The 14,641-nt window shown below is 56.4% G+C and overlaps 1 protein-coding gene across 1 annotated transcript in view; it reads left to right on the plus strand.

The window, feature by feature from the left end:
• The first annotated feature begins 694 nt into the window (after positions 1–694).
• LOC102430826 (proprotein convertase subtilisin/kexin type 6-like) overlaps positions 695–14,641 on the plus strand; it is a 24,908-nt gene continuing 10,961 nt past the window's right edge. The window contains exons 1-5 of the mRNA XM_023748877.1: positions 695–992; positions 5,889–6,101; positions 9,955–10,055; positions 10,865–10,968; positions 12,669–12,786. Coding sequence (XP_023604645.1) covers positions 828–992; positions 5,889–6,101; positions 9,955–10,055; positions 10,865–10,968; positions 12,669–12,786 — 701 coding nt within the window. The 5' untranslated portion in view covers positions 695–827. The remainder of the gene's footprint in view (positions 993–5,888; positions 6,102–9,954; positions 10,056–10,864; positions 10,969–12,668; positions 12,787–14,641) is intronic.

Raw genomic sequence — 14,641 nt, forward strand, 5'->3', positions numbered from 1 at the left:
TAATCTTGGAACAGCGGGTTTCTACGGGAAATATTTACCTTTGCTTTGCGGGCGACCTGGCAGCGTCGCGGAAATGAGATGGCTCATTAAACCCTAAATACATCAGGCTTTCTTTCTCATCCATCACTCACCCTTTCCCCCGTCACCCCCCCGCCCCCCGCATGAAGGCACTGGGAGGGGTGTCGGGAAATCGGTCTGGTCTGGTGCTTTCACATGCTCTGGACTGTCTTCTGGCATCTCGTTCTCCTTGTTCAGAAACAGGCATTCCCGCCCCGGCCGGTTTGGCTCAGTGGATAGAGCGTCGTCCTGCGGACCAAAGGGTCCCAGGTTCAATTCCGGCCGGGGACACGTGCCCGGGTTTCGGGCTCGATCCCCCTCAATGGGGGGCGTGCAGGAGGCAGCCAATCAGTGATTCTCATCATTGATGTTTATCTCTCTCTCCCTCTCCCTTCCTCTCTGAAACCAACAAAAATATATTTTTTAAAAAAATAGACATTCCTGCCTGGCCGCCGTGGCTCGGTGGTTGAGCGTGGAGGTCAGGGTTCGATTCCCAGTCAGGGCACAGGCCCGGGTTGCAGGCTCCATCCACAGTGTGGGGCGTGCAGGAGGCAGCCGATCCATGATTCTCTCTCATCACGGATGTTTCTGTCTCTCCCTCTCCCTTCCTCTCTGAAATCAGTAAAAATATATTTTTAAAAAGCGAAGAAAACCAAAATGATGCCGGACAAGCTCCCCAGCTGTTTGGGGCTCCCCCGGCCGCGTCCCTGCTCCCGGCCCAGTGTCTGGGGGACACGCACACCCAGCCCTCTGTGCTTCCAGGCATCCGCATGCTGGACGGAGACGTGACCGACGTGGTGGAGGCCAAGTCGCTGGGCGTCCGGCCCAACTACATCGACATTTACAGCGCGAGCTGGGGGCCCGACGACGACGGGAAGACGGTGGACGGGCCCGGCCGGCTGGCCAAGCAGGCCTTCGAGTACGGCATTAAAAAGGTGTGAGTAACCCAGGGCTGCCGGATGCTCTCGGGGGCCACGGGGGTCGCCCCAAGATGGCTTCAGCCCTGGCCGATCTGGCTCAGTGGATAGAGCATCGGCCTGCGGCCCGAAGGGTCCCTGGTTCGATTCCCGGTCAAGGGCACATGCCCGGGTTGCGGGCTCGATCCCCAGTAGGGGGCGTGCAGGAGGCAGCCGATCAGTGATTCTCTCTCATCGTTGATGTTTCTCCCTCTCTCTCTTCCTCTCTGAAATCAATCAATAAACATAGATACATATATATGTGCTTTTTGTTTATGAAAAATAAACTTATCACATGACACCTTGTTCCTAACCGTGTTCGAGTTCTGTAAAATTCAGAATACTTGTGTCATGCGTGTGAACTAGTTTGATACAGCGTGTTGCATGTTGCAGGCTTTGTTTTCCCCTCGAAAATTCTAAGGCTCTCCCACTCCTTCTCCGTTGCTGCAGTGAGGGCACCCCAAGCAGCGAGTGTGCGAGTTTTAAACAAGAAAATAGACGGAATCAGGTTTTGTTAGCATGACACCATCCAGCTTTAAAATCAGAGCAACAGCAACAAAAAAAATCAGGACAAAATATCTGAATTGGAGGCCACACCTTTTAAGGTAGCTACCATTCATGCTTTCTAGTCTTTTTTCTTTTTTCTTTTAAAGATTTTTATTGATTTCAGAGAGGAAGGGAGAGGGAGAGAGAGGTAGGAACATCCATGATGAGAGAGAATCACAGATCGGCTGCCTCCTGCATGCCCCACACTGGGGATGGAGCCCACAACCCGGGCATGTGCCCTTGACCGGAATCGAACCGTGACCTCCTGGTTCGTAGGTCGACGCTCGACCACTGAGCCACGCTGGCCGGGCCCTGCTTTTTCATCTGAAAGCATGCTCACACATCAGTAACACCAACAGGAAAAGGAAAACACTGCCTGTGACAATCATTGTAGTTTGTAGAAACCAAACAGGTTTAGAGTCAATGGCCACATATTTAATTACTATCAAACAGCAGCTCTCATAGCAGTCAAGTCCTCGGTGGAAAATAAAAACAAACTTACAAGTTGGAAATTCATCTTCGTTTGGTTTTGAAACCTTTCTGGGAAAACTGTGTGGTTTTTTGTACTTTCAAAAAAAAACCCCAAGCAATACAGTCGGGGTCAGAAAACACTGATTCATGTAGAAAATGAATCAACCCACTGATAAGATACTAGCGGGGAAGGTGTACCAAAATAATCCCGTTTCGAGTCTCGGTTATTTTGTTCGAAGAAACACTGATGGTGAGAGAGAGAATCACGGACCGGCTGCCTCCTGCACGCCCCCCACTGGGGATGGAGCCTGACCGGGAATCGAACCGTGACCTCCTGGTTCCTAGGTGGATGCTCCACCACTGAGCCACGCCGGCCGGGCAGGGAGTCTTGCTCTTGCTTGCTCCCCCTCCCTGCCAGCAGGCAGCGCGAGATGTGTAGAGTTTGGGGGGTGGCATCTCCCCAGGGACTACACAGAGCAGACCTCTGGGTGCTGGGCCTCCAGTGACAGGCTCGGGGGGACGCAGAGGACGAGGGCGCTGCAGGCTCCTCCCGGAGGTCCGTTCCAGTGGCTCTGAGTCGCTGTGAGTCAGAAAGGCGGGGGGAGGAGGGGGCTGGCGGGGACCCAGCTATAACAAGCAGGGTGGCGAGGCGGGTTTCAGGGCGAGGACAGCTTCTTGGAACAGACGTGGGGCTGTGGTCAGCGTCCCCGTGGCCCTGGGTGGCCCGACAAGCCCCAGCGCCCGGTGACGCTGGCAGGGGTTCGGGCAGGATACCCAGGCAGCCTGATGCCTCTGGCTTGTCCTATTGGAGAGAGGAGAGAGGGGCTGGGGGAGGGGGGTCGAGGGGACAGGGTCCAGGCCCTTTTATTTATTCGTTTTAAAATATATTCTTATTGATTTCAGAGAGAAGGAAGGGAGAGGGAGAGAGAAACATCGGTGATGAGAGAGCATCATGGATCGGCTGCCTCCTGCACGCCCCCCTACTGGAACCACCCCCCTCGGGCATGCGCCCTTGACCGGGAATAGAACTGTGACCTCTTGGTTCGTGGGTCGATGGTGCTCAACCACGGAGCCACGCCGGCCGGGCTCTATTCATTTTCCTATGTGTTGGGGAGCGGGGGAGAGTACTTAGCTCTTAGAACAGTGGTTCTCAACCTTCTGGCCCTTTCAATACAGTTCCTCATGTGGTGGCCCCCAACCATAAAATTATTTTCGTGGCTACTTCATCACTGTCACGTTGCTACTGTGATGAATCGTCATGTAAATATCTGATATGCAGGATGGTCTCAGGCGACCCCTGTGAAAGGGGCGTTCGACCGCCAAAGGGGTGGCGACCCACAGGTTGAGAACCGCTGTCTTAGAATGTCCCCAACCCAGGGACCCTCCTTCCACGGCTCAGGCCTCCCCCGCCCCCCCCCAGTCCTTCACCACCCGACCCGGTGCCGGCGAGCCCAGCGCCGCCGGAAGACCCAGGCGTGTCCACGTCACGCGGCTGCTGCCCTCCAGGCCCATAAACCCGTCTCATCCCCCCGGGACTCCGCTCCGCCACCCTCTCCATCACCCGGCGCCCCCTCCTGATGACAGGCGGCGCCTCCCCAAAACCGAGCTAATTTTAAGCTGTAAATGAGAGCCGGCGCTTCCCCCGGGGGAGCCGTGGATGCCGCCCGTCTGTCATTCCTATGAGATGATGTCGGACCATCTGAGATCTCGGGCCGTGGCCGTCGTGGCTCCGTGGTTAGAGCGTCGGCCCACGCGCCCCGAAAGGGTCCCGGGTTCCGTGCCCGGTCATGGGCCTGTGGCCTCGGCTGCAGGTCTGAGCCCCAGCCCTGGAGACGTACGAGGGGTTTTGTTGTTTGCAACTCAATAGAAAACAAAACCCCGTTTTGTGCCAGATGGTCCCGGGCCCGTGAAATCTCCGACAGTCACCTTCCTCCTCCTTTTAGCTCGTCCTCAGGATTTCACGGGTGGCAAGTCCAGCGAACTCATGGAAAACAGTGCCAGCTTAGAGAATTTATTTTCTTTTAATTAAAAACAAAATTTTTTTTTGAAATATGTTTTTATTGATTTCGGAGAGGAAGGGAGTGAGAGAGAAACATCCGTGATGAGAGAGAACCATGGATCAGCTGCCTCCTGCACGCCCCCTTCCTGGGGATGGAGCCCGCAGCCCTGGCAAGTGCCCTGACGGGGATCGAACCCTGACCTCCTGGCTCGTCCGTGGACACTCAACCACCCAGCCACGCCGGCCGGCCGGATTGCAGGATGGTGTTGACAGTTTTCTCTCTAAATTGGCCCGTCGTCGGGCCTAAGTATCAATTTCCTGCCGCGTGTTTGGAAAGCAGGGTCTCTGGCAAGGACGCCGGAGCTACCAGCCCCGTGGGCCCAGTTTCCTGCGGAGACGGGGCTGGCCGTGCCCACCCGCAGGCCCGCCCCCTTGCACCGACCGGGGCTCCGGTGAGCTGCTCTTGAGCCGCCGCCTGTGGCTGGCATGAACCCTCGGATTTGGTCCCAGATCATGGGTCCTGTGGGCGTGGGGGAGACCAGGAAGCCACCTGCACCTGCCGCCGTCCCTCAAAGACTCGCTTTCATGGGCTCGTCCTCAGACACGGGCTCTCCGCACGTGGGAAGCCACTGGCCTTGGCTGGCATCCACGCCCTGACCACTTCCGCGCTGACACAAGCGCCCCACGGGCACTCGGCACCCTCCGCACCCAGGGATCCTGGTGGCATCTCTCTGGTCAGATGTAGCTCGCTCTCCAACAGGTGTTCTTCCGGCCCGGCCGGCGTGGCTCCGTGGTTGAGCATCGACCTAGGAACCAGGAGGTCACGGTTCCATTCCCGGTCAGGGCACAGGCCCGGGTTGCGGGCTCCATCCCCAGTAGGGGGCGTGCAGGAGGCAGCCGATCGATGATTCTCTCTCAGCATAGCTGTTTCTCTCTCTCTCTCCCTCCCTTTCTCTCTTTCTAAAATCACTCTTTCTAAAATCAATAAAAACATATTTTTTTAAAAAGAAAGAAAGAACAGAGTAGTCCTTTTGAGTCTTGTCCTCAGTGCAACCCTGTGAATCAAAACAGAGCCCTCTGTTAAAATCAAACCACGGCCCTAACCGGTTTGGCTCTGTGGATAGAGTGTCGGCCTGCGGACTGAAGGGTCCCGGGTTCGATTCCGGTCAAGGGCATGTACCTTGGTTGCGGGCACATCCCCAATAAGGGAGTGTGCAGGAGGCAGCTGATCGATGTTTCTCTCTCATTGATGTTTCTAACTCTCTATCCCTCTCCCTTCCTCTCTGTAAAAAATCATTCCACCCAAAGTGGCTCAGTTTGTTGAGCATCATCCTGTGCACAAAAGGTTGCCAGTTCGATCCCTACTGGGGCTCGATCCCCAGTAGGCCATGTACAGAAGGCAACTGATCGATGTTTCTCTCTCACGTTGTTTCTCTCTCTCTCTCTCTCTCTCTCCTTTCTCTAAGAATGTCCTCGGGTGAGAATTTTTTTTAAATATTTTTTTATTGATTTCAGAGAGGAAGGGGGAGAGAGAGAGAAACATCAGTGATGAGAGAGAAGCATGGATCGGCTGCCTCCTGCACGCCCCACACTGGGGATGGAGCCCACAACCCGGGCATGTGCCCTGACCTCGTGGGTCATAGGTCCACGCTCAACCACTGAGCCACGCCGGCTGGGCCTCGGGTGAGAATTAAAAAAAAAAATCGAGCCACGTCTCCAGTGGCATCCGGATGGTCCGAACACGTCGTTCCCGGCCCCTTTGAAGGGACCTTGGGAAAGCGGGGCCCCAGGCCTCCGTGCCAGGCCCGCCCTGCCCGGCTCCGGCTGCGGGCTGACAGACGGCTGGTCTTCCCCTCCAGGGCCGGCAGGGCTTGGGCTCCATCTTCGTCTGGGCCTCGGGGAACGGCGGGAGAGAGGGGGACTACTGCTCCTGTGACGGCTACACCAACAGCATCTACACCATCTCCGTGAGCAGCACCACGGAGAACGGCTACAAGCCCTGGTACCTGGAGGAGTGCCCGTCCACGCTGGCCACCACCTACAGCAGCGGCGCCTTCTACGAGCGGAAGATCGTGAGTGCTCCGGGGCGGCGGGGGGCGGGGGGGTAGATGGAGCTCGGGGCGGGAGCCCTGCCCCTCTGGGGACCAGTTCCTTTTGCTCACAACAAAAAGATGAGCCCTGGCCGGTGTGGCTCAGTGGATAGAGCGTCGGTCTGCAGACTGGAGGGTCGCGGGTTCGATTCTGGTCAAGGGCACATACCTGGGTTGCAGGTTCGATCCCTGGCCCAGGTCTGGGTGCATGTGGGAGGCAACCAATCATTATGTCTCTCTCACATCCATGTTTCTCTTCTCGGTCTGTCTCTCTCTTTCTTCCTTCTTCTTCTCCTCCTCCTCCTCCTCTTTTTTCCTCCCCTTCCTCCCTCCCTTCTGCTCTCTCTAAATATCAATGGAGCCCTAGCTGGGTTGGCTCAGTGGATAGAGCATCAGCCTGCAAACTGAAGGGTCCCGGGTTCGATTCCCTGTCAAGGGCACATGCCTGGGTTGCAGGCTCGATCCCCAGTAGGGGGTGTGCAGGAGGCAGCCAATCCATGAGTCTCTCTCATCCTTGATTTTTCTGTCGCTCTATCCCTCTCCCTTCCTCTCTGAAATCAATACAAATATATATGCTAGAGGCAGCGATTCGTGCACTGGTGGGGGTGTGGCCTGTAGGGATTGGCCTGCTGTGGGAGCTCCACTCATCCCGGTCAGCGAGCTGTGCTACCACCGTGGGAGCCCACTGACCACCAGGGGACAGCTCCTGTGTTGAGCGCCTGCCCCCTGGTGGTCAGTGTGCATCATAGCGACTGGTCGACCAGTCATTCTGGTCATTCTGCTGTTCAGTCACTGGGCTTTTATATATATAGTTTCTTGTATTTTTTTTTTAAAGATCTATCTTTTAAGAAAATAAAAAATAAATACAAACCAATGGAAAAATATCCTCGGGTGAGGATTAACAACAAAAATAGGTGAGCCAGGTCCAGGCCATTGTGTGCCGGGTCCCAGGGTGCCACCCTCACCCATCAGCGAACTAGCTGTACACCCTCCGTCCCTTGGCAACCTTCCCCAGTCCCCGCCTGGCTAATTTTTGCACAAAATGCCCATTAAAACCCTCTCCGGCTCTCGAGGTCTAAAAATACCCTTTAAGAATGAGGTGCATTCTCACCACGGCGTCTCCGGATGGCTTTCTCAAATTCTGTGGTCGCCTGGCTTGGGAGCCAGCCCGCCCGACCGGCTCAGCCTCAGCCTCAGCCTCAGCGTGCAGCGCTGAGGAAGAGAGAGAGACTCGGTTCTCTCCTGAAAGACGGTCGGAATCCCGCTGGCCCCCCGGGCATTCCCTTCCCAACAAAAGGACTTTCTCTGGACGCTGAGCTGAGCTGAGCTGAGCGGTGTGCGCCCGCTGTGCTGACATACGCGGACATAAGTGTGATTTGTCTTTGATAAAGTCCTTGTGTTCGTTCGTCAGAGAGACGGGATTTGCATTTGCTCCTTCCCTTCGTGCGTTCTGACTTTATTTATTTATTTTTTTAAAATATATTTTATTGATTTTTTACAGAGAGGAAGGGCTAGAGATAGAGAGTTAGAAACATCGATGAGAGAGAACCATCGATCAGCTGCCTCCTGCACATCTCCTACTGGGGATGTGCCCGCAACCCAGGTACATGCCCTTGACCGGAATCGAACCTGGGACCTTTCAGTCCACAGGCCGACGCTCTACCCACTGAGCCAAACCGGTTTCGGCGCGTTCTGACTTTAAAAAGAAAGAGGAGCCCTAGCCGGTTTGGCTCAGTGGCTAGAGCATCAACTCACGGACTGAAGGGTCCCGGGTTCGATTCCGGCCAAGGGCACATGCCCTGGTTGCAGGCTCGATCCCCTGCCCCGGTCGAGGTCCATGTGGGGGGCAACCCATCGATGTGTCTCTCTCACATCCATGTTTCTCTCCCTCCCCCTCTCCCTTTCCCTTCCACTCTCTAAAAATCAGTGGGAAAAGCATCTTCGAGTGAGTATAAAAAATAATGATAATTAGACAAATCAGGAGGGATGGGTGTTCAGTTGAGACGAATGCAGAATTCCAGTGCACAGCCGTTACGTTGGGTTTCAGACATTTGAAAAACAAGATCATGTAGCCGGCCAGACATGGCTTAATTTAAAATATATATATATAATGTTTATTGATTTCAGAGAGAGGGAAGGAGAGGGAGAGAGAGAGAAACATCAGCGACGAGAGAGAATCATGGATCGGCTGCCTCCTGCACGCCCCTTACTGGGGATCGAGCCTGCAACCCGGGCGTGTGCCCTTGACCGGGAATCGAACCCTGACCTCCTGGGTCATGGGCCGATGCTCAGCCACTGAGCCACGCCGGCCGGGCAATGCCGTTTTTGGTTTTTTTTTTAATCTTCTCGTTCCTCCTGCTGCTCAGCCACGTCTTTACAAACGACGTGCGGGGTTATTTTTACACTTTTCGGGGGGAGCACGCAGGCCCCCTCTTTCCCCCCCTTCGCTCCCTGCACGGACGGCAAGGCCGGTCCCCAGGGCGGCCGCCAGCTTGGCAGCGGCCAGGCCGGCTCACGAAGGTATTAATTTAAGTTATTTTTCTTTCCCACTGGAGCACGGGCCCCCGGGACGGGCCGCCGGGTCCTGAATGGCGTCCTGTTCACGTAGGAGCCCAGCCCAGCTGCACGGGGACTGGCTGGGGTCTCGTTAAACAGACGCCCGTCCGGAGCCTGATTGAGGGGGGGCAGCGGGGAGCTGCCGGCTGGCGGGGAGCAGGGCGGGGCTGTGTCGTTGGACACTTGGTGCCTGACCTTCTGGTTCATAGGTGGATGCTCAACCACTGAGCCACACCGGCCGGGCCAGGGGGGCTCCTCTTCGTGTCTCAGCACAAACATCGTCTTCCCGCTGCCCTGCCTCCCATCCTCACCCCGTGGTGGGCTTGTTTGTTCCTGTCGCAGGTCCATTTGTTAGCTATGAGAGCGAAGCCCTCTAGCACCGAGTTCCAGGCACGAAAGAAAGCTTGGTCGCCCGGAACATGTCCAGCCCAGTTGGCGTGGCTCGGGGGTTGAGCATCGACCTATGAACCAGGAGGTCACGGGTTCGATTCCCAGTCGGGGCACATGCCCGGGTTGCAGGCTCCATCCCCAGTAGGGGGCGTGCAGGAGGCAGCCGATCCATGATTCTCTTTTTTTTTCTTTTTTCTTTTTTTTTTTTAATATATTTTATTGATATTTCACAGACAGGAAGAGGGAGGGATAGAGAGCCAGAAACATCAAGGAGAGAGAAACACCGATCAGCTGCCTCTTGCACACCCCCCACTGGGGACGTGCCCGCAACCAAGGTACATGCCCTTGGCCGGAATCGAACCCGGGACCCCTCAGTCCGCAGGCCAACACTCCATCCACTGAGCCAAACCAGTCAGGGCTCCATGATTCTCTTTTATCATTGATGTTTCTCTCTCTCTCTTTCTCTCCCTCTCTCTTCCTTTCCCTTCCTCTTTGAAATCAGTAAAAAATCGATTTTAAAGAATGTGTCCAAGTAGCGCCTTCTCCATCCCTGGGCCCCAGGACCACACCTGCCCAGGGCCGGCATCTTTTTGTGTGTTTTTTTTAATATATTTTTATTGACTTCAGAGAGGAAGGGAGAGAGAGGGAGAGAGAAACATCAACGATGACAGAGAACCATGGATCGGCTGCCTCCTGCACGCCCCCTACTTGGGATGGAGCCTGCACCCCGGGCCTGTGCCCTTGACTGGGAATCAAACCGTGACCGCTTGGTTCATAGGTCAACGCTCAACCACCGAGCCACGCAGGCCGGGCAGGACCAGCATCTTGAGGGTCCCGGCCCCGGAGTTCCCCTGGGAGCTGACCCCCCCTCTTGCCCCCCTCCCGCCAGGTCACCACGGACCTGCGCCAGCGCTGCACGGACGGGCACACGGGCACCTCGGTCTCGGCCCCCATGGTGGCGGGGATTATCGCCCTGGCGTTGGAAGCAAAGTAAGTTCCCACTCGCTTGCCCTTCTTTGTCTTTTTCAAGTTTTTGTTGTAGTAAAATAACCCACAACACAGAACGGACCATGTGAACCGTTTTTAAGTACACAGTTCACTACATCGTCACCCACACCACCGTCCATCTCCAGAATTTTTAAAAAATGAGTCATCAAAGAAGGTAAGTTTTTTTTTAATATATTTTTGTTGATTTCAGAGATGAAGGGAGAGAGAGAGAGAGAAACATCAATGAGAGAGAGAATCATGGATTGGCTGCCTCCTGCACGCCCCCTACTGGGGATCAAGCCACAATGCAACCTGGGCTTGTGCCCTGGCCGCTTAACCACTGAGCCACACAGGCTGGGCAGTTCACACCCTCTTTGTAAAGAATGGTTTCCAGGGAATAAGCCCTGAGATCACATAGACGGTATTTGATGCCCGGCCGGCGTGGTTCAGTGGTTGAGCATCGACCTATGGACCAGAAGGTCAGGGTTCGATTCCTGGTCAGGGCACATGCCCTGGTTGTGGGCTGGATCCCCAGTGTGGGTCGTGCAGGAGGCAGCCGATCCATGATTCTCTCTCATCATGGATGTTTCTGTCTCTCTCTCCCCCTCTCCCTTCCTCACTGAAATCAATAAAAATGTATTTTTTTTATTTTAAAAGAGGGTGTGAATGCACCCTCTGCCCGGGCTCAGAGCCTCCGCAGCTTCCTCGAGTGCAGGCTGGGGGCTGGCCCCCCTCCCCTGTGCTGCGTCCGTCCGTCCGTCCGTCCGTCCGTGTGACCTGTGCCTGCAGCCTGTGTCCCTCTGTCCTTGCAGCAGCCAGCTCACCTGGCGCGACGTGCAGCACCTGCTGGTGAAGACTTCCCGGCCAGCCCACCTGAAGGCGAACGACTGGAAGGTCAACGGGGCCGGCCACAAAGGTGTGGGCCGGTGGGCGGGGCGGGGCGGGGCCAGGCACCCCGTGCTGGTGGCCCTGGGGGGGGCTGCAATCTGTCTCGGGGGAGCCATGAGTTCTCGATGATCCCCGGAGAACACGGAATGTGTGTCACAAGGATGAAAAGTCTGTGTCCAGCGATAAAGTATCCTGGAACCTCAGTGAGAAAATACCTCCGGTCACTAGATTCAGGGAGCCCCAGACTTAGTGGCTTTTTTAAAAGATATATTTTTATTGATGGCAGAGAGGAAGGGAGAAGGAGAGAGAGAGAAACATCAATGATGAGAGAGAATCACCGCTCTGGCTACTGGGGATTGCGCCCGTCACCCTGGCCTGTGCCCTTGACCGGAATCGACCCTGGGACCCGTGAGTCCGCAGGCCGGCGCTCTATCCACTGAGCCACACCGGTCAGGGCCGTTCCTCTTCTTATAAGGAGGCCATTGACCGGGGCCAGCGTGTCTTCGTCCTGCAGGAATGTGGGTGGCAGGCCGGGCCGTAACGAGAGCTGACCCACATTTCGGCGTTGGCCTCGTTCACGAGGAGAATAGATCGTATCTGGTGCCGCCCCCGGGCCTCTTAAATGAAACTTTGGAACCGTCTCGCACGGGCCAAGTTCAACATCGGGCGGGGTCAGTTCACCAGTGCCCATGGCCTGTGCCACTGTCCCCCGGCGCCTGGCATTCGGCCGGGCAGCTAAAGGGCAAAAGGGAAGAAGCGAGGGCTCAACCCAGGGGCCTCCAATTGCTTCTTCCTCTGGTTTTACTTTATTTTGTTTTTTAAAAAATAGATGTTACTGCCTAACCGGTTTGGCTCAGTGGATAGAGCGTCGGCCTGCGGACCGAGGGGTCCTGGGTTCGATTCCGGTCAAGGGCATGTACCTGGGTTGTGGGCACCTCCCCAGTGGGGGGTGTGCAGGAGGCAGCTGATTGATGTTTCTCTCTCATCGATGTTTCTAATTCTCTGTCCCTCTCCCTTCCTCTCTGTAAAAAATCAATAAAATATATTTAAAAAAATAGATGTTACTGATTTCAGAGAGGAAGGGAGAGGGAGATGGAAATGGAAACATCAGTGATGAGAGAGAATCATGGATCGGCTGCCCCCTGCACGCCCCACACTGGGGATGGAGCCCACAACCCGGGCATGTGCCCTGGCCGGGAATCGAACCAACCGCTGACCTCCTGGTTCCTAGGTCGACGCTCAACCACTGAGCCACCCAGGCCAGGCAAGGAGTAGAGTTTTTATTATTTTTATTTGTTGTTGTTGTTAAAACTCACGTGAGGGTATTTTCCCATTGGTTTTTAGAGAAAGTGGAAGGGAGAGAGAAACATCGATGTGAGAGAGACACATCGATGGGTTGCCTCCCGCACACGCCGGGACCAGGGCTGGGTGGGGATCCAGCCTGCAGCCCAGGTACATGCCCTTGACCAGGGATCGAACCCGGGACCCTTCCGTCCATCCGCAGGCCGACGCTCTTTCCATTGAGCCACACCGGCCCGGGCAGGAGTAGAGTTTTTAGACTGAACAGTTAAAGGATCCTGGGAGCAATGGGACGGTTGGAACCTTCCAGCCCTGAGCAGCCCAGGTGGTCCGTCCCGGAGCCGTGGGGGTCACGGGCCGGGCGCCCTCCGTAGGCGGGAGTCGGGGGCGGAGGGGAGGGGCGCCAGGTCTGAAGGGCTGTCTCTCCAGTCAGCCATCTGTACGGGTTCGGCCTGGTGGACGCGGAAGCCCTGGTCCTGGAGGCGAAGAAGTGGACGGCGGTGCCCTCGCAACACACCTGCGTCGCCTTCACCGACAAGAGGCCCAGGTGAGGCCCGGCCCCGCGGGGGGGGGGGGGGGGGTCCCCTGGCGCCTGGGCCTGGCCCTGACCCTGACCCTGACCCTGGCCCTGACTCGGCTGCAAGGTGCTCCCAGGCAGGTGTGCACTCACAGGACGCGGGCTGAGCGCTTTCGCTCCTGGACGGTGAAGCTGGGGAAGGAACGGTTTCTTTTTGTTTGTTTTGATATTTTTCCCATTGACTTTTAGAGAGAGTGGGAGGGAGGGGGGAGAGGGAGAGAGAGAAAGAGAGAGAAACATCGATGAGAGAGAGACACACACATCGATTGGTTGCCTCCCCCCCAAGCGCCCCAACCAGGGCTGGGGATCGAACCTGCCACCGAGGTACGTGCCCTTGACCGGAATTGAACCTGGGACCCTTCAGTCCAAGGGCCCATGCTCTATCCACTCGGCCAAACTGGCTAGGACCCTTTTAAAAAAAAATGCATATTTTTATTGATTTCAGAGAGGAAGGGAGAGGGCGAGAGAGATAGAAACATCAGTGATGAGAGAGAATCATGGATCGGCTGCCTCCTGCACGCCCCCTCCTGGGGATCGAGCCCGCAACCCGGGCCTGTGCCCTGACCGGGAATCGAACCGTGGCCTCCTGGTTCATAAGTCGACGCTCAACCACTGAGCCACCCTGGCCTTGATCTTGCTCTGGACCCAGAGATGTGCTCGGAGTTTGAAAGTTTAGGGTGTTTCTGAGACGACACCCGTGGGTGAGACTGCACAGAGCCCCTCCCACAGCACAGCCACGCTGCCTTCTTAGTACAGGGTGGTGGGGGGAGGTCTTTACCGGGGGACCTACCCCCGAGGCCCCTGCAGGGCCGGATGGAACCTTCCAGGACCCTCCAGAGCGTTCTCCCGTGCCCTGCGTCCGCCACGGCGCACGGTGAACTTTGGGAGCAGCCCACGCCAGCCGCCAGCCGCCCCAGCCCACGCGTGAGGCACACACGTCATGTGTTCGCGTGTTTACCGTCTCGGGGGGATGACGTCGCTGTTTGTGACCGTGTTCGAGGGTTTCTTATGACTCAGGCCCCGCGGAGCCGAGCGATGTAATTCCTGGGAGACACTCGCCCTTGGCTTCACGCCTCCCTCCCCCCGAGAGGAAGGTCCGGCATCACGGGAACAGTGTTCCCCACAACAGGCCCGGCGCCCGCCCAGCCTTGGGGGTGTGTCCACGGGCGGCTGGGCAGCCAGAGGACCCTTCTTTCTTAATCTATTTTTAAATATATTGGTATTGATTTCAGAGAGGAAGGGAGGGGGGAGAGAGAGAAACATCCATGAGGAGAGGGAATCATGGATCGGCCGCCTCCTGCACGCCCCACACTGGGGATGGAGCCCGCAACCTGGGCCTGTGCCCTGACCGGGAATCAAACCGTGACCTCCTGGTTCATAGGTGGATGCTCAACCACTGAGCCACACTGGCCAGGCTCCATTCTTTTTTTTAAATTCTTACCTACATTTCCATTGATTTTAGAGAGAGAAGAAGGGAGAGGGAGAGAGAGAGAGAGAAACATGGATCGGTTGCCTCCCAACTGGGGATCAAACCTGAAACCCGGGCATGTGCCCTGACCGGGAATCGAACCCATGACCCTTGGGTGCCCAGGACGATGCTCCAGCCGACTGAGCCACCCCGGCCGGGGCGAGAAGCCGTTCCTTCAACCTCTCTAAGCAAATCCCAGAAGGACAACCGTCTTCTGGGCCGGAGGTCTCACTCCGGCAGGAACATCTGAGAGTGTCCCGTACGGGAGGGTGAAGCTGCTCCCCCCACAGTGGGCGGAACCCCAGAGGCCACACCTGGCACCCACCGTCCTCGTGGGTGACCTGGAGCTTCCCCCCC

This window comes from Myotis lucifugus, unplaced genomic scaffold (genome assembly GCF_000147115.1).
Source record: "Myotis lucifugus unplaced genomic scaffold, Myoluc2.0 scaffold_2007, whole genome shotgun sequence".
Taxonomy (NCBI): Eukaryota; Metazoa; Chordata; class Mammalia; order Chiroptera; family Vespertilionidae; genus Myotis; species Myotis lucifugus.